The sequence below is a fragment of the Zonotrichia leucophrys genome, chromosome 7, assembly GCF_028769735.1.
Source record: "Zonotrichia leucophrys gambelii isolate GWCS_2022_RI chromosome 7, RI_Zleu_2.0, whole genome shotgun sequence".
Lineage (NCBI taxonomy): Eukaryota > Metazoa > Chordata > Aves > Passeriformes > Passerellidae > Zonotrichia > Zonotrichia leucophrys.
Window position 1 is genome coordinate 20008380 of NC_088177.1, and position 21067 is coordinate 20029446.

Sequence of the window (21067 nt, forward strand, 5' to 3'; positions counted from 1 at the left end):
AAGTGAGGATCACACTTCTACTTACTGCTCTCTTTCTTCTCCTTCTTCTCAGCCACTGCAGCTCAGACAGAAAAGGCCATTCAGAACTAGAGTCAGTCTCTGTAAAAATTACAATTTAAGAAGTATTTATGTACACTGTCCAAACCAAAAGCAGATTAAGATCACAAAAATTAGAAACAGTCTTGCTATTCAAAAGCTCATTTTTAAAAAGATATAAGACATCAAAACTCAAGTAATTCAGAAATTTTAAAGCATGCAAGGAGAGGTGAAGAAATGATAACCTAGGCTTAGAATATATATACATTTTCTTCTATCTCATTGCCTCAGTAACATTAATATCACTGATTAAATTCAGTGATTTTCAGAGAAAAGCTAAATACACGTCTGGGGATGAAAGTCTTACAGCTGCCTTTTGAAAAATCTATAACCCATGGCAATAATTTTGAAACAAGACAGGTAAATATCTATTTTTCAAGATTTTCTAAATAATCAGCAATTTTATAAACACTCCTAGCCTAATACTCAAATTTTCCAAGTTATACATACAATTATTCCCAATATTTAAAAACTCATAAGCAAACACATACCAAGGTCCCGCAACTGCTTGGAGGTTTGTGTTCCATAAGTTCTTTGGATGATATGTGGCCTACTTTTACTTTCCTAAAAAGAAAAATATATGAAATTTTCTTCTAATTAATAACATCAAGTGAAAAATGTGGCACTTCTTTCAGTATCTGTAATTTTCCAGTCACTACAGCAGCATTAGTTATTTGTCACACACTATACATATACTGCCAAATACAAACTAGAGCGAGACAAGCTTGAGAACTGTGGCACAGCATCTGCAATTTATTCCACAGACCAAGCAGGATACAAACCTTGAGAATTCTCTGTCCCAATGCTGCAAAAACATTTCACTAAAAATCACTCAGAAATATACCTAGTTTTCTACTGTCTGTGAGACTTTGGCAGCTGTATTAACAGCTGAAGTTTTAGAAATGGTTGTACACATAAAACATGAAATACAAAAAAAAAAAAGCAAAATACTTGCATAAATGCAATCCTATATGCTGATCCAGCATAATCTTATATTTGAATATGCTGGATCACAATCATTTAAGCTACACAATGGTCACTGACTTAAGACATACAAAGTTTAAGATACCCAGATGTAATTATCTATTTAAGTATGCTTTTTGTGGACTCATGGCAGGCCAAGAGCAATCCCATGCAGCTATTTAGAGAGGAATGTACAAATGAGTTTTAGAGATCCTTTAAATGAATTTATAAACACTTTCCTTCAAGTACTAGAGCAAATTGATAAACACTTTTTGACAGTCCATAATCATGTGCTATGGGAAACAGTTTTACTTGTCTGTTCCCAGCATCTAAATGATCAGCAGCAAGTAGGAAACAAAGGATTAAAGAAAAGCAGAAAAAATTGTAGGTAAATAATAATTACATAATTGCCACCTTAAACAAATTCAAATCAAGTGTTTTAAAATCTTTTTCATTTTCATATGAATGCATGAGACATATCACTTATTGATACATTTCACTGAGATCTCAGTACTTTTCATTGAGATCTTTTATTTGGTATTCCTTGACCATGCTCCCAAACCAAATAAATTAGACAAAAATAAACTTACTGCAGTGTGGGTCAGATCCATTGGTTCTATCAAGTACAAATAAGTACTGTCTTCAAACATGCCACTAGAACATGGAGAAAAAGAAGTGATATTTAGGATTACAAGGCAATCAGTTTGACTGCAGGATATCAACTTTGATAAGACAAAATCAAAAATAGGGCTGAAAAACTGACCAATATTAAAAATATGTTCATTACTACCACCTGTAGCTAAAGCCAAGACTGGAGGATTATTAAGATATTTGGCACTTTTTAATGGACTAACAGTAAATGTAGTGGCATTGCAATGATAAAATACCAAAAGGGGTAAAGACTCGACCTTGGAAAAAGGAAGTCCTACGACACACCCTGAGCATACAAAATATATAATCAACAGCTGAGCTGAACTTAGCAGGAACTAATGCTAATATCTTGCATTTTTCCCTTGTACAATCTAACAAAAAGATCGATTTTTCTATGATAGAATCATATATGAATACTGAGCATACAAACTGCTGAAATATAATGATTTTTTATCCTTTACCATAATGAGTCATCAGGGGAAATATTTACCTGCACTTATTGTATTCAAAGGTTTCATGAGACAGCATCAAAACGCTAATTCCAATGATAATAAGAAAAATCTCAAAACATAAAAAAATCTTTGAGCCTGCAGTGTTTCAGTTCCTTCTATATTAAGAGACAATATTAAAGAATAACAATTAGTTATAGCCTTGCTTAAAAAATGAGAACATGCACTTACTGAAGTCCATTACAAGTTGAAAGAGCAACTTTGGAATCCTTCACACCTCTGATATTTCCATGGTAGTAACAATGCTCTCCTCCCTAATAATTTTTAAAAACAAACAAACAAACACACATACAAAATTATCCTGATTTAATGTGTGTTGCATAAAACCAATGCCAGAAAAATCTAACGGTAACAATACACATTAACCTCACTTAGGTACTTGTCTTTACCATCTATCAGCAGTAAGCTCAGGTAAATTAAAAAGTATTCTCAAAAAATTTTATTAAAAACCCTGAAGTGTAGTTGTCTCTCAGTCACTGCTTGAAAAACCTACTATTCATCATAAAAATACTTTTAATTCTTGTGTCATATCATCTGAACTCCAACATGCATATTAAACCCATTCTTTATGTAATGATTATAACTCGAGACACTACAAAACATGTAAATGCTCTTTGTCTATGACAGCATTACTTCCATTGTGCATCTTACTTAATGAGTTATTCAGATTCTGATTTAAATTCCTTACAGGTTATTGTATATAATTAAATCAAAGTACTTTACAGAAAGTAATCATTCTGTGTTTACTCTTCCATCATTGAGAATACAAAAAACATGCTTTTTAACAGCTAAATTTGATTTCTTTCCTTTAAAGATGATCACCTGAGTAAAAAAATGCTGTTTGTTCTTCAGTCATCTTTGTAATTAACTACCTCTTTCATGAAAATACAGTACCTTTCACTGAGACCTCACTTCTCTAGATCCACATCAGGAAACAAAACAACCTTTTACCTGGGCATAAAAAGTATTACAAGATACTGCAAAGGACCAGAACACAGTCTTTATTTGACCTCCTACACAAATTGTGTGGGGTTCTGGGATCTTTTTATTATCTCTAATGAAGCCTTTTACACATTAACGTGACCTCAGGAGCTCTATTATCGCTCCCAAATGCAGCAATTCAGAAAACATCCCCTAGGAAGTTTGGATCAAGTTACTGCAGCATGCAAAGGTAGCCCATTTGCTGAGTCTGAAGTTCTAATATAATTTTCCAGTGAGATTCATGATTCAGCAACCGCAGTGCTCAATGCTAGTGCTGCAGCTGACAATTGCATGAGCTAGTCTAAATGCCAGAGGGAATTGTTTTCTTGCATCATTTAGCATTTTGGCCTATTCTGCACAATACTGAGTCTTAATGGAACATCTTCCTTTGTATGTAACATGAAACTGCTTTTCTTCTTCATGGAAGAAAACAAAACAGCCTATCTCAGTGATTGCATTGCAATGGAGTGGTTTAATTCTGCCCTAATCAGCCATTTATAATTTTGAGATTATCTACAGAGAGGGCAAAATAATGAACCAGACAACTAATATTTGGACAAACACAGTCTGCACTTTCTGAAGACATGAACACAACCAGAATGCTTGCTTCCCTCCACTCTAAATACAGATATCTATCATACATAATAAGCTTGCAAAAAATATTTTGGCATTTCTACCAAATACAAAGAAAGTAATTCCCTACAAATGTAGTTTATAACCTTCCTAGGAACCTTCCAGTCCTCATTTTGTTACTACAAACAAACAAAAAGACTGGTCTGGTTCCCTTAGGGCTGAACTACCTTGCAGAACTTCAATCTGGCTTTGGATCAATAGCCTATGGCACTGATTTCAATTTGGGAGCCAGTCTGACAAACAAAATTAATTAGATGTCTAGGAATATGCTGATTTTGTAATAACTCCAGAGGTTAAGGTTTCAGTTAAATCTTTCATTTTCTGTTTCATGACTGTATAATCCTTGCAGACAAAAGTCACTGGAAGACTTTTGGGTTTGTTTAAATATCTTACATTACCATTATTTTTTCTCCTTGCACTTTGTGCTAAGGACACATAAATAGTTAATGAAGATTAATCTGGTGGTGACTTCAACCCCTCCACCTGCTATATTTTACATGATGTAACTGTCCTGGCAGTAATGGATCATCTTCACTACCACCACCTACAAATGCTCACTCCTCACCCCAAAACACAGCTTTTCTTTTTTGTACAATTCCTCTTGGATCACTGAGATATCCGTACACGATGAGATCACAGTCACCTTCTATGTGTGGAAAAACACTTCTGAAGTTTATAAGTCTTGCAAAACATTTTTTCTCCCTCTTTTTTTTTTTTTTAACATTTTACTGGCATTGTTCCCTCAGAATGACAATTAAAGAGCACAATACCTTTGAAAATTTTGGTTTTCCATCTTCATAGTGGATCTCCACATAATTGGAAGATAACAAATCACTGTCAAAGAAAGGATAAATAAAGATGAGAAAACTCTGAGTACTCCTTCTATTGCTATGGGTAGGTTTGAGGGGTTTTGTTACCATTTTCAAAGCATTTTTATTTTGCTTGTACATTAGTTAAAAAAAATAAATCAAGCAGTTTATATTTGGTAAATGGTTTGAAGGTACACTGGAAGTGAGAGTGTGGTATAGAAGGGGGAATTTCATTCTGCAATCTAATCCCCTGTATTTTAGCTTTACAATTAGATTACCAGCCTTCTAAATATGCAAAAAAATACCCCTTGGCCTTAGAACTTTTCTTGCTGACAGTATATGTATTTCTGTTCATCACAATTTTCAAATAGCTTTTCCATTCTATCTTAAAGAGTAAATAGAATGTATGTAAGGCTGAACAAATAAATACACCATTGTTATGAAGACAGGAGTGTATAATCACTTTCACAAGCTGCAAATACTCTGTTTTTTTCCAAAGACAATAGCGTTCCTTAAAAGAAAACACACAATGCAGAACCCAAAACACACTCCATAATAACCCTTTTTCTTACTTTCACTTTTTATTTTCAGACACCTTTCTCATTCTTATTTCCTTTCTAACTCTGGCAAGAAAATTTCAGAAACATACTAATTTTCCATAATGTATAACTTACAGTTTTGTTGGTTTATTAAACTAAGCTTAGCCAGCCTGTACACATCCTGTAATAACCTCAGTGCCCCATTCACATCTCACCCTGTTACAATCAGGGTTGCAGCATAATGCCCAGGGAGAGCAAAGCAATTGAAGACATTGACTGGCCCCACCAAATATGCAAGATAAGCATTTTACTTAATGTGATCCAGAATTCTTAGCATTTTTGAAGTCTCTAAGGTACACTTGCAACTAAAAAAAAGAATTTTTAAAAATCATTAAAAGGTCTGATAGTGGTACACATATCAAAACAAAAATATCATTGCTACAAATAAAAAACACCATTATGGAAGTCTGGTGTGGCAAAATAGCTCTGATGGGAATTCATGACTAAAAACAACCTATGATAATGGGTATCTCAAACTCAGATTAGGCTATTAGCAATCCTGATAACACTTTAACTCTGGGACTCCTGGCTCCTCAAATCAATTCTTCATGCCATATTTATCAGGCATTACACTCATTAGAGAGCATCCTGCAGAAGTCAGTTACCATGGTTCTCTTAGAAGGTCTTCCTCATGAAACTGACACAGCACACTCTGGGCATGCAAAACCAAGGCTAATAGCCGTGAATAATTACTGAAGTCTAATAATTTCCCTTAAACATCACTGTGAAGGCATTATTAAAATGATTTTTTTAAAAGTGCATATTTAAAAATAAATTCAGTTGCATGAAATAACTTTAACTTTGTGTCATAGTAAGCTATAAGCTTTCTGCAGAAAATACAAATGCTGTATAAATAGTTTAAGTACTTGACTGCAATGCAAATACTTATTTCTTCAACATGGCAAGATTGAAGCTTGTAAAAAGGCATACATATACAAAACAATTAGAGTGTTGATAATGTCCTTTTACTGTTTGTATTTTTCATACTTGTTATGAAGCATGAAGACTGCAGTTCCCAGTAGGGGATGGTACAGACAAGGCTACAGGTAACTGACATAAGCAAGAAAACTGAAAACTGTAATTAGAATACAAGTATTAAAAAAATTACTGAGAATGATTAAACACAGGACCTGTGTTAACATGATAGGGCCCTGACCAGATTCCAATTTTTACAGACATTTCTGCTTTAATTCATGAAGACCATTTGGTTTCTTCAAATTCCTGGATCAGCACTTAACTACCTGTTGCCAAATCAAGCTCACAGTTTCACACCTTCTTTTTTGCCCTCTTTTAGTATGACTCTTCTATGACTGATCTCAGAACTTCTTTCTATGCTATCTAGAGCTTTTTGCATCTCGTAACACTTGCAGTAAGTGGCATCCCCTTTGTGTACTGACTCACAACTAACTACAGTTTAATTACAGCATTTCTCTCAGATTTATCTTATTTTGTGTGACATAAGAGCTGCTCAAAACTTTAGTCTACCCTTTGCAGCACCTTTCCAGAATTTAGTATTCTTTTCTTGGATTTTGTTTGAACTTCTTTTGTAACTTAGTTGGTTCCTCATCTGCCAACCTTTTCCATTCTTTAGCCTCTCAGTTCCAACTGCCAAAGAATTCCCAGTTCGGTGTTGTCCTAATACCGTGTCCCACATGACAGGATATCTAACATGGAGTACTTATGATGGAAAACTCCTGTATGTATAGACACAAATACTGCAAGTACAAAGCAGGGATGCAGAGAGTTTCCCAGTAGACTCCACACTTTTCTCATCTCCGACCTCCCCACATGTATGGGGTCTGTGTGGCAAGGTTTTGGCAGTGGGGGAGCTGTGGCAGTGGCGCTCTGAGAAGCTGCTGGGAGCTTCCCCCATCTCCAACAGAGCTGGTGCCAGCCAGCTCCAAGATGGACCTTTGGCATCTGCAGGACACAAGGCACTTCAGTGGAATTCTCCATGCTGAACAAATGCCCTCCACAGAAAATTAAGGCCACTGTTTATGAAATACTTCCCAAATGCCATGCTACGAACAAAACTCGACTTTAATTTGTGAAGCACCCTTTTGGCAAATGTAACACAGAATCCACCACCTAGAAGGTGGAGCGGAAAAGCTTTTTATAAGACTTTTGATTTCACAAAATTGTTTCTCATGCAAGGCTGGACTGGAGTGTTTATCTCTAGTTTCTGGTCATTATGTTTTTAAGCTTGCCACACAACCACCAAGGTCATGCAAGGGCTTTTTTCTCTTAACATTTCCCTCAGGACAGCAAGAATTTTGAACATTCCATTATAAAATAACAGTCAGCTGTTCCTTAAACTGTATGCTTCCCCCTTGGCAAGTACCTGACTTTTGTCAGGTACCTTGTATCACTTTGTCTCATTTCAACTATCTGCCTACACTAGCAAAACATCCAAAAGAACATCTTGCTTGCAAACATTGAGAAAGACGGGAAGGGTAACGAAATTCGTTCTACATTTTGCTAAAACTCTGGGAATAACAACAGATGTAAAAATATACATAGAACTGCTACTGTAAATTTCCCCTACAAAACTTTTACCTGTTATTAACACTGACAAATCTGACAAAAGACAAAGTATTAAAGGAAAAAAAAAAAATAGAATGCTTAACCAAAATAACTTTCAAGCATTTTTTCCTACACAAAAGACATACACAGAAGATCACTGTAATTTCACCAGGAGGTGTGATGGGGCCCTTTATGTAAGTGGCATCAAAAAGAAAGGCCTAGAATACATTGATTAAGAGCTCATGTAGAACAATTGCCTGAGGAATGAAGCACAAAACTCTATGCATAAAGTAGGGGTCTCCACAGCACAAAATAACTCTTCTTCCTTCATTATCACTTACAGAATGCCTAAATTTACCTCTGAAAGGCAAACCTGAGTTTTATGAAATACATTTGCATCTAATCTACACTGGACTGTATTTTGCCACCTTTGATCCATTTTATGCCATTCACATATTGCTTAGGGCAGAAATGCATCCAGCACAGCAAATTTGACTTTCAGTATGACAAGCACCAGAAACAGTGCAAGCTTGAACTGAAATGAGTGTCAGTCATGATCACATCAGACAGAAGTCTGTTTAGGTAGTGACACATTAGTATGATCCTGTGCAATGAACACACTAAGTTGCAACATACTGAATGAACTAATGACAAAATAATTTGTCTGCTGTGTCCTTTTCTACAGTTCCTTCCACCCTGCCTTGTTTATCTCAGATAATTGTTCTTATTGAGCTGTCTTGCTCCCTGACTCTTCTATCTGAGAAATGCAAAATAAGCAGCAAAGGGATCTGCCATTCCCTGTAGCTGCTGCCTTTGAAGGCACAGACCAGCTGTTGAAGCAAGCAGCAGATGCTTTCTGAAGAACTCACATCCACTTCCCTGGCATGTACTTCACTGCTGATGTTTTCATTAGCAGGAGAGCTGCAGAGTAAAAGTGGCTTACCTCAGCTGGCATCTAACTATCCTGATGGAGAGAATTGATTTGGGTTGGAAAAGGCTATGAAATTACCAAAAGATATCATATACAGGTGAGCAAATTCCCTTCCTAGCAACCTAGCAGACAGCCTGCAGAAAATCAGAGTTCAGCAAGAATTACCTTTCTTGCATACTTCTTAAATTATCTTTACACTAACCTATTACCAGGCAATACTTTATTAACTATTCTGAAATGTTTCAAGCTCAGTACCAGTGTCTGAGCAACCTAGTTTAGTTGAGTTATTTAGCCGAACACCCATCAGATGTTTTTGTCCATTTGACAGACAGAGTTTAGTAGCACATAAAGACGGGAAAAACAAAAAAACAAAAGAGACCTTGCTGCAGTATTGTTTTAAAACAATCAAGGCATGATCATCTAATGCAATGCCCATCTACACACTTGTTTATATTAACAGTTTCAATTATATTCACAAACTTTGTTGAACTCACAGTTTTTAGGTGAATTTATTAAATTTCTATTGTTTATTTAAGGAATGTCATAAGTACTCAAAGTTTCCTTCTGAAAAACTGTGACTAGCTTTCCCATTTTCATTTTAAAAAGAATGAAATTTTATTTTAAAAAAGAATTATAAAAAAACCCCAAGAATCAAGTAGTTTCTCAAATAATTCAGTTATTGCCCTCCTGTTTTTTAAATTAGGCTAACATTGTAACCTCCTCTGGGACCATTCTCCAGCTAATTCAGTCCTACAGAAACATACACCGCAAAGAATAAACACCAATTATAAGGTTTAAACAATTAGATAAACTTTTCTCTTACGTTGGCTGCACTTCACAAAAGAAACTAACTTTCCACCACAGTCATCATCTTTTAATATCTCAAATTGTTAAGTCATGTGGTCAAATGCAGTGGGGATGGGTTTTTTCAGTTCATGTCAAAGAGGCCAAACATTTTTTCTATGATATCTTCATGGAAAAGAAATCCATTTTCCTGGAAACTGAGTCTCCTAGAAAGATGGACCTCTACAGAGAAAAGAAGGAAAAGCTAAAAAATACAGACTGATTTTCGTGATTTCTTTTTCCTCCCCTTCCCCAAGAATCCTAAATTTTGAGGCAAGTTATCCATAGGAAGGGAGAGAAATTTTTGTCTTTGGGTTTCCCCTCTGTTTCTGCCCACTAATTTCCTGTTCTTGGGTGTGTCTCAGCCCCCACGGTCCCACTGGGTGAAGGTTCCAGCACAGCCTCAGCCCCCTGTGCTGGAACTGGACCATGGCTCTAAACTGACAGAAAATACAGCCAACTTCCCTCCTCACTAAAAAAGCAGCAAGTAGACATTTTTAATTCACTGCTTTTGGTAGTGCTGCTCTTTAATGTGTTTTAGTACTACACCAGAACATAAAGCCTGCTACCTTAAAATAGGACTTTAAGAGTTACCTGCACAAACTCTTCTCTTTCAGCAGAAAAACAGCAAGTTAAAAGCCTTTTTACAAGTTGCTGGAAATGAGATCATTAAAAACTAATTTTCTAGCACCTTGCAGACATATGTTTGCAAGGTAAATAATGCAGCAATATAAAATAAGAAACTGGTCAGATATACTAGAATCATTGATTACCCAAATACAATGTTCCAACATTGCCATTTGAGGACAAAAGTGAACTTGCTAAGTGAACAAAGGTTCTTTATATAAATTCTGTTTTATGACAATGCTACATGCTACTCATTGCATAGGAAGTTTATTGAGTTTGGGCAGACAATCTTAGTTGAATTGTAAGTCTAACTTTTCCAGTGGGATTGTTACCCCACTACTACATTTCAATCACCACACTACAAATACCTTACAATCTTCCATTTTCATACTAAGAGTATTAACTAAAAACATTATTTAACCCATTATAGATTAATGAAATTGAATATCCAATTTTCTTCACTTAATTGTCAAGTTATAGTATTTGCTGTGAAAAAAGAGCATCTGCAACAAAGAAGGTAGGAAATCACAAAGTTTCCAACAGTGGTACAGAAAACCAAAAACTAGAACCTGTTTGCATGCAACAACCATCCTCGATTTTAGCTTCAATTACTTGTAGAACATTCAAAAAAACACACAGGAACAAAACCAAAATGCCCAGAACACATACAGTGTAGGTGGCACTAACTCACCTTAGACAACTGATGGAAATATATATTCATCATATACAAGGGTATTCCATATTGTTCTGCCTTTGCTTCTGACTAGACACTAGCACTATGCCAACTACAACCCAACATAGCAGCAAAATGCTGCTTTTTGCTCTACACATAAAAATAACTGAAACACAGGAATGGGTCTTTTTCACATCATTGTCTATGGGTATTTACAATTTATGTTACAAGTTTTATGACTTACAGTTTTAAAGTATTATGTCCAGTCAAAAACTATCACAGGTTTTTGAAGTTATTTTCTGGAGCAGAACCAGCTAAAGAGTCAAATGTTTATGAGACAAAAACCACTAAAGAAGCCAGGAGAAAACCTAATGCATAAAGAGGTAAGCAGTAGGGATATCAGTAAGGCATCTGAGCACCCTATGCCTTATATATAGGCAGTAAGAACATTCCTGATATCACAAGAGCAGAACTTCTTCAGCCAAAGTGCACAGCAAATTCATTCCCTCTCTCTTTTTGAAGTGATAGGCACTGCATTTTTTGATTGCTGAGAAAGCAGCCACAATTAGAAAAAATCTGTCATTTACTTATGAACCATTTGTTGTTAAAAATAAGCAAGGACAAACAGCAGGACTGGAGAAGCGGTAACATTGCCAGGATATGGGGAATGTCAATGGGCTTGTGATTTTACTTGGATAATAGCCATCCACCAGGAGACTCAGACAGGAAATGCAACAAAACCCAAATCCTAATGAACAGGAGATAAGAGTTCTGGTCTTCATTATAGTCTCTGTTAGGCCACTGACCACCAGGCCATGGAAGAAGCCACTCAAGCACGGTCTTGAAGAGGTTCAGCCAGAAATTTAGAACAGATAAGAAGCAGTAAACAACGTAATTTGTCTCCTGGGAAGGAACAAACTTATCTCAGGATGTCTGCCCAGACTTGTGGATATGTGCAATCATTTTTATGGAACATTCAGGGAATGTGCCAAGGGTAGGAAAGGTGAATCAGGACAGAGCCTATGGAAAACAGAGAGGAGGTGGCCTGAAAAGGAGTCACTAGCATAAGCTGCAAGACAGTCAGCTTTTTTGGCACAGCCCTGCACCTGATCACTGCTGTCTGTCCTATGTTAAGTCCTACTTGTAACACCCCCTTTGTGACCTTGCTCTCTATCCTGCATAGGTGTGATCTGCAAGGAAACTTGAGAGTCAGTCAACAGCTATAGGGAGATCCGTATCTGGAAAGCCTAAGGCCTAAGACAGTGACCACATAAGAGACCTCAAGCCTGGGCACCAATACTGAATGAACCTAAAGCCTGTGTTAATGTTTGTGTCAGTGAATGCTGTCCTGCCCCTGATCCAGAAGAGGGCTGGAGTACCTTTCACAAGCAAACTTTCAATTCTCATCAGCTGTGGAAGAACCTCATGAGCCTGTTTTCTTCTCCCAAGTGCTGTCAGCATGTTTACATGGTGCCAGTAAAGGCAATGGCTTTTCTTTGTCACTGTCTGTGTTACCAGCCATACCCCACACACACTGCCATCTTGGGAATGTGTGCTCACACTCACTGCTTGTGCAGATGTGCAGACAGGAGCAGTGAAAGCACACCAAGAGGAGGAATTCCCTGTAGCTTAGAGGGCACTAAATACTGGTTCCCTTCACAAGTATGTCATGATTATCCACTGGAATTACTATGCACAGGTCCAACCCTCATAAAACAATACAGTCTTGCAATTACACTATAATTTTTCCAGAGCCTAGAGAACATCCAGTTATCTTCAAGCTTTCTTTGTCCTTCAATTGTGTGACATTCCCATAATTCATCTTTTGCCAGACACTCAAGACTTCACGTAACATTTTGAAAGAAAAAATGCAAGAGCAACCTAACTTCAAAATTATGCATGGATGAAGGAAAATGTTTCCAGTTCACCTTTACAGCAAAATATCTGATAATTAGCAGCCAAGAAGCCAAATATACAAATATAAGTTCTGCAAATTTTCTAAAGTAGTAACTTGCTGCTTTTAAAAGCTATTAGATTTACTAAGTTTCTGTCTGTATCCCTAACAAAACTTCCCTTATATGACAGTTTAAGACCAAAAAAAGACCTCATATGAACCTCAAGAACAGAGGAATGCTTTTTAAAATCAATATGTTTCTGTAAATTTGTTTCTCCTTTTTTAAGCATGCTCAGTCTCAAGAGACATAGAAGGGGCAAATGCACTTTTGGGCATTACATTTTACCTGTCCAATATTTAGTATGAATTTTCTGCCTTGTTTTTAAACTTTCAGTATCCATAAAAAGAGGTCATTACAATTTTTAAAAAATCATAGTTCCACACTTTCAGGGGTGATATAAAAGCATGTGGGATATACACAACTAAACCACCACTGCCCTGTATTACAAATCAGCTCTTCTAGACCAAAGAATTGTGTAGAATTGTCTGTCTTACAGCAAGCAGACTTGAGCTGCACTTTTCAGCACAGCCACACCATTAAGAGTCCCATTTCATTAGGAACTCCAAGACTGTAGTGACAATACATGATTTCCACATCACTAAAGATGAGCTATCCATACAAGTATTTACAGTATTTCTGCACACTGACTTGAGCAACTAAAACATCTCATGATAATTCATCAATTAGTTTTTAAAAAAGCACAAGAAAATCCACATTTTGCAAATACTACCCATACTGGAATTTCTCCATCTATCACAATTTATTTTACCATGAACAATAAAATGTTAAGGGTATCTACTTTATGGGTGTCAGCAAGTGTTACTGATATCTTACATGAAAAATGTTAAATGCTGTTTTGTATTAATAAACTTGGATAACAGCATCTTTTTTCAACAAATCTTGGAATGTTACATGCCCTGACCTTGCACCACAAGATGATAATAAGAGCAGGAGTGAAAGCAACCTCAAATCATGCACTTACTTATTCAGTGTGAGGTCAAGGATGAATTTAGAGCCAAAGGCCTCAATCTGGAAACTCGCCTGGGCCAGATGTACAGCCTGTAAACAGAAACACACAGTTGTCAAAATATTCACTGAGTTTTAGATACAAAACAAATGTGACTGTGAAAAACAAAGTTATGGAAAACATGCTTATTTTGATGAATCTCATGGGCATATGAAAACTTTTGCCCTTGTACCAAATTCTCATTCAAAAGGACTTCCTTTTTAGAAGGAAGCAAATGGTACCTGAAAAGCATACTCTGAAACACACACTCATCCCTCACAAAATGGAAAGGAAAAAAAAAGTTTCACACAAATGTCTATATTTTGCCATAACCAGATGGCTGTGTAACATAAGCAATGTAGTATACTGTTCTTTTAATTTAGTTATTGCAATCATTCCCTTTAAAAGGCTGAAATAATTAAAGCATTTGTAATACACACTTTCAAATATGAAAATCATGGCAAGGTTCCTATTACATATTATGAAAAACGCCTTCAAAGTAATCCCTTCCCAATTAATGGCTTGTACTTGGCACTGTAGCTAAATCAGTATAAAGAATACTGATGCTGGTCAACACACAACAGATCAACATTAGCTTGTCTTGCACAGGGAGTTAAGTTTAACTTCAGGATATTCAGTTCTTGTCAGGTAAATTGTATTCTTTATTTTTCTCTATACTGCAATAACTGTAGCCAAAGACATTTGAAACATGCTTATCTGTTTCTAGAAAAATGGGGAAATGATAAGAGATGATCCAAGAATTCCTTTTTGTGAAGAGCTGTTCTAGCAGGGTTGAAGAGATTACATCTGAATTTCACAGTATCTTTCCTGATAACATTCTAATAAAATCATGCTCACTTATACACTAATTTGATACAGTATAAATAATTACACAAAGCTGGAATATTATGACTAAGCCCATTAGTCAAAAGACAAAAAACCCCCTATTTTTTATTAAACACCACAATTAACCCTCAGGTATGTCACATGTCACAGAAAATATATCAAGTTCTAGCTAGTTTACAGCACAACTTAAATAGTATGAAAGTTAGCTTTTATGGTTAGTTCTGTTTTCTTTTGGAAATTTCTCCACAAAGGATAAGGTCTTCATGTTTCTCTTCCATTCTTGCACTACACAAAGCAGCACCGATTTTAATCTTCCTTCTCAGCAAAGTTATTAATCATCTTTCAGAAAATTCTTCAATATAATTTTTTAAAATTGCTATTGTAACTAAAATCAGCTGTGACATTTCCTGTAACACTTTATCATTCTTTGCTACCAGAATTATAATTTCCCTTTCAATAGGGTCACAGAGCTTTGTTGTCAGGCTTCTTTTTTAAAAACAAGTCATGTACAAGTATTTTAAGTACCTTTTAATGCCATTAAAGAATCTTAGCTAAAGCCTGTTTTTGTTCATTAAAAATACAATTACTCTAAACAAGAATTAAAAAAATAATATTCCCAGCTGATATCTAAAATCACATAGAAGCAAACCACTACTAAGCTTTCTCTCTGCTCTATTTTTTGGTAAATGTATATTGTTGTCTCACCAGTTCACCAATTTGCTAACACTGGCCTGGCAGATCTGAGTTTACAGCTGCTCTGAATCAGCAGAGCAAAACAGTTTAAGTATAAGCACAAACAGGTGGCATGCTCAGAAAGACTCTGCTGGCACATACATTAAAAAAAAGGGGAATGTCAGGTTAAATACATACCTAGTAGGAAAGGCTTTTCAACCCCAAATCCACTTTTTTTTTTTTTACAGATGAAATAAAGGAAAAAGTATCACAAGGAGCTTTCCAAGCACCTGTTCATGACAAAAACTTTATTATGTTTTCAAAACACACATGTATTATTTTTTTTTTTAAAGCATGAAAATTTGTTACAGGAAAAGGGCTGCAATTAGTTTTGTGCCATAAGGATTCCACTTAAGAGATACACAAGCTACTGCTTTGAATCTCCTCCATATGTAACATTTACCTAAAAAGATGTGTTCTCATATATATGCCACAAACAACATTTCAACGTTAAATATCTGCAAAATGTACAACAGCACGAACTATTCCATTAAGATAATTCTGGAACATGAGAAATCTCTCCCTAGGCATTAGCTACTGATTTCAGTGACAGCTAGATGGATGACCAGTCTGACCTGACCAGCTTTCCTGTTGTCCAACCAAGACTGTTCAATGGTATCTGTGTATCACCCTTCAAGCTTCTAAGCCGTGAACCATGTATTCTTTATCTTTCTGCAATTTCAAATTATTAAAAGTAATTTTTATTCTTGGTCTGCAATATCATAAAACCCCTTCCTCTTGTAGAATTACATTGCTATTGTAGCAATGTATTGCTATTGCTTGTAGCAACATTGCTATTTCTGAAAACATTTCTGTGTATAAAAACACTTGCTATCTATTAGTGTGACTCACTAGCAGATGCAGCCTGTACACAAAAGCAATTGCAGCAAAGCAGCTGACACTAATTTGATGACCTGCAGCAGGGCATGTTCACCAAACTCAGCTGAAACCATGGGTTTCAAAAAGATTTTAAATCCCTGCAGTTTAGCAAAAGCACTGTTTTGAATTCAGGTGAATGCAATACACTGCTGCTACAGCAAATACAGATTCTCTTAATTCAGTTTAACAACAGATCACCACTCCCAAAAGCCCTAAAGCAGCTGAAGGTAATGAGAATAAATATCTAATCCTGAAACATTATTTTCCTGCAATAAGTTAGCATAGAAAGCGAATTATAATCAGGTGTTTTAAGCATTACAACCATCATGTGCCATAATGATAGGAGGAAAGATTTCAGAAAAGTATCTGCAATTCTGTTATCCACCTTATAATTTCACTGTATTCTCTCATCAACTACTGTGTAATACAAATACCTGAAGAATAATCTGAAATACAGTGTTCTTCTCATTGCCAAAGAAATATCAATTCAAACAGGAATATAATGTTGATCAGCACGTATTTTGAAGACTATACATCTTTTCACAGGAAAAAGCATCATCCTCTTGTACAGCCTGTGCACATGCAAATGCTCACACCTGCAAAAGTATTCTTTATTTACATAAAGAGGAGACCAAGTTCCTTTGTCTGTGCTTGCTTATAATCTAAAAACCTCTGCAGAGGTTCCTGCTTTGACAGCCTATTCCAATGGCAAAGCTCCAAAATTACATAAAATTTTTCTTCAGCAGACTTACTGATGATGTACAGCAATGTGGGATGAAGAAAGGTCTAAGTCTCTCAAATTCTTCCTGTCCTCATACCCAAATTTTACGGGGGAAAAAAAAAAAAAAAAACCAACTTTTTTTCCCCCTGCTCTGGGAGCTCAAATTACTGGTAAAGTCATTGTAATAAGAGATTCTTCATACTAGGGACATTCTAAGAGTGGTATAGCTGCTTATGCAAAGTAGAACTTCTCAGGGTTTTTTTCAAGCTAAAAATCCATATGTATAAAGAATTCCAGTTTCTTTCAAGTCAGTCATTAGGTTACAGTATGTTTCAATATAAAAATGGCTGTAACAGGAATCTCAGTTCTACCGATCTACGTCACAATTTGAATCCTTTCATTGTTTTTGTTATCTTATGTGGGCATCCTTTCTCGATAATTCACTTTTTTCAGACTTTCAGGAAATTTACAATCATCATCACCAAAAATAAACTACTACATTAGTTTTACTTTCTTCACAGTAAAACGATGCCCAATGCAATAATGTGTTATCCCTTCAAAAATACTAAGTTCCATTACAAGTCTTTAAACAAAATTAACAGCATTATTTAACTGACTAATGGTAGCTATGAGTTTTTTGCTATATTCATGCAGATACAATCTCCAAAGGACAAGCTCATTGCTTTTAGAAATCTATTTTTTTCATACAATTCTGCTGACTAAAATAATGGCCAAAAGCTACCTCTCCAAGTTTAGAAGCTGAGCAAGAGGTTTCATCATTCTCATTATGGATGGAAATAGAAATCTAAGTCAGATTTAGATGGATTTTACACCATTAAAACAGTTTTTTGCTCTAGACCTCCATTCTAATAACAGTCTTAGTTTTGTCACAACTCAACATGACTTAGTACATATTAGTTTATAATCCTGCTTTCAGCTTGTTAGCCTATCCTCAGACCTCACAGACACCATTCCCTCTTCTAGCATTTGGTTACATTCCACTGTGTGGCACATCCACCAAAACAACCTTCCCCTGCTCCCTGGAAATAAAGCATTTCATATTGAAACAGAATATATAAATGTGCCAGCAGCATGTAAAAACTGATGTTTAAAAAATACAGCATTTCTGTATGTTTTAAACATACAGAAGACAAATCATCAAAAGAAAACCTCTTGTTGATGATTCGTCTCTGGACTTTAACAACAGAGGAGTTACTTTGATGCACTTGAACCCCAAGCCTTGAAGACTGTTCTTTGCAAGAAAGGTTATGGGCATGTGAAAAAAGACCTCTGGAAGCAATCCTGCTGTTGTGTATCTAAACCCCAGGGGCCACAACTCACCCTTCTCTCCCACCATGGCAATCCTTGGATACCCTTCTGTAGTAACATTGGCCTCCAAAGCCGTATCTCCCCCCTGAGGATTTTTTTGTAAGGCCCTACAAAGTAGCGCATCCCTCTCCTGGGCCACCTTCCTGCAGTACTCAGCCTCCCACAAATGCTAGAAAACCTATAAACTTCATTTATTTCTATTTCAGAACAAGGCATAGATAGTACAAGTGTTGTCCCACCTAAAACTTAGGAAATTAAACCTTTCATAGGTTATTGTGTGAAGCTCCTGAAAGAATCCAGAAATACATTTAAAAAAAAGGATTTAAGAAGTTGTAGAAATAACATGACCTGCATTTCAGCTAAGAAACAAAGACCTAAATCTAGTTGAAGTTGGCATAAGGAAAATCTACTTGGAGAAACAAAAGACAGGAAGACCAATTTCAATCCTCCTGTTAGTAACTACTGAAGACACAGAGTCAAGATAAGCCTTTTGCATTAATATAAATTCAATATAGAATAGAGAAAAAAAAAAAAGTACACACAATCTTTCATTTACAAGTAGTGCAAACTGAAGCTGCACCACAGAAAGATCAGGGAAAAAGAAAGAAAAGACAAAGCCAGCTGAAATACCACAAAGATTCTTCAACAACAAAAAAAAAAAAAAAAAACCACACTGCTTTTTTCCCAATACTGCTTCCTTTTAAATAGAAAAGAGTTGTTTTCCTTCATCTTAAGGATGTTTTCCTGCTCAACTTTCATATGCTGCATACAAAAGTTACATAGAGGACTGAGATAGCACTGTATCCCAACCTTTAAAGCAAGGCAACACAGCAAAAATTATTGCATCCATCTGGCAGGAGTATGTTCTTTATGTAAATGACAAACACCTGACCTGATCAGAAACACCTGGAGTTCCCCTCCATGAAAAATAGCTCAAAATAAATCAAACTTTTTTAGGGAAGGGGGAAACATCGTCATAGTCAAAAGTACTCTTCCTTATTTTTTCCTCTTTAGGATCTGCAAAACAGCTTTACTAACACCTCTCTCCTTCCCAAAAATCACATTAACAGCTTATAATTATGCATGAAGAGATAGCTTCTTTACAGCTCCTGAAAACTTCTGATTCAGAAACTCTCCAGCAGATACAGTCAGCCTCCATATAAATACAGTTTGAGTTATTTTCCACTCAAAATTTGCTAAGATTGCCCTGGGCTCTGTTTCTCCAGCAATCCTATTATCTTCAAACACCTTGCATTGCAGGATTTTTCCTTCTGCTGGCCACTGTAAGGACTTGCTCCTAGCTTTTTGTGACAAGCTGTGCCCCATGCAGTCTTCCTGCTAGCTCCTAAAATCTTGTGTATGTAGCCTGTGAAAATGAACCAAAGCAGTCGTCCAGTTCAATAAAGAGATTAACAGTTCCTTCAAAATCCTACCTCCACCTGCAGAAGCTTAAAAAGACCACAGGTGACTCAGACCTCTTCATCAATTTTATGGATTCCTGTGAGCTTCTTCAGTGTGTTTTTATAAATAGATGTTCATTTTCGAGCATTTTGCACTAAAAATAACTTCAGAAGAACTCAAAACCAGCTAGCCTTAATTTGACTATGAGGAAACAGGTACACAGAATTCAGAGTTTTCAAGCATCAAGTAGTTAAAATCTGCTTTTTTAAGAGCATAAAGCTAAAATAAAGTATATACTAGAACTCTGCCCCCTTGGAGATAGATCACTTTGTCAAAACTATGATGAACATTTCTTTCTTTCAGCAGTGATAAAAAGCTTTTTCCAAAAAGGAGGAATGCGAGAGGGGCTTGATGACAAACACCTCCTCAATATGATGACATTTCACCAAAAGGGGATACAGAAAATCAGTACTAAGAAAGTTATTATAATAATAAGTTATTATTATTTATGGGGGTTTTGTTCTCTGCTACACTGTTTGCAGTGTTTAATTTCTACCAACATTTCATGAAGAACATCGCATGAAGAACATCCCTTACTTTGGGACATGATTTTTAAAGAATATTTTAAACAATTTTATATCATTATACTTCTCCAACTTCTCCAATCTCTTTCTTTCCATATGCAAATCATTTCTTCTAGTCTCACCCTCTCCTTACAGTGACTCAGCATTTCTGAGGCATTCAGGCCTAATCCCACAAACTGGCCATATTACATTATTCTGACCACTGTACAGAAGTTCCACAGAAAGGAGTCTACTGAATATTATCAATAGTTAGGGACTGTTTCCACAACATATGCCTATAAATGGCATATTAAGGTTGACAAGAAAATAGAGGCTAAAATGTATAGACCCAAGAACAGTGAAAGAACAACAAAAACATTTTTTCCTCAAAATTTCCCACTCTATACATATAGAAGGCTGTCTTAACTTTTCTCACATTATTAAAAAAATCCTAATGTACAGATGTCTTTCTTTACCTAACTATTATTTAATAGTTATTTACCTAACTACTTCTCTTAATTACCAGTAAGAGACATCAAAATCCCACAGGTAGGATTTATTACCATATATATCTTATATACCTTTATATTACCACATATACCTTTATATTACCATATATATCTTATATACCTCATATGTATCTTTATTACCATATATATTTTTTAATTTTGGGAAGGATAAAAGCCAGTGTTGAAAAGAATCCCCCCCCCAAGTCAAAGCCAACCCCTAGGTATCTTTCACAATCAATTGCATTGTTTTGTTTATGGGTTGTTGTTTGGGTTTTCTTTTTACAACTT

At 35.9% G+C, this 21067-nt stretch overlaps 1 protein-coding gene across 5 annotated transcripts in view; it reads right to left on the reverse strand.

Moving 5' to 3' along the window:
* ADAM23 (ADAM metallopeptidase domain 23) overlaps positions 1–21067 on the reverse strand; it is a 63954-nt gene that overhangs the window by 39386 nt on the left and 3501 nt on the right. For all 5 annotated transcript variants that reach the window (XM_064719092.1, XM_064719094.1, XM_064719091.1 and 2 more), the window contains exons 3-8: positions 13776–13852; positions 4604–4667; positions 2391–2473; positions 1650–1713; positions 588–660; positions 26–99 (exon numbers count right to left, since the gene is read on the reverse strand). In XM_064719092.1, the coding sequence (XP_064575162.1) occupies positions 26–99; positions 588–660; positions 1650–1713; positions 2391–2473; positions 4604–4667; positions 13776–13852 (435 nt within the window). The remainder of the gene's footprint in view (positions 1–25; positions 100–587; positions 661–1649; positions 1714–2390; positions 2474–4603; positions 4668–13775; positions 13853–21067) is intronic.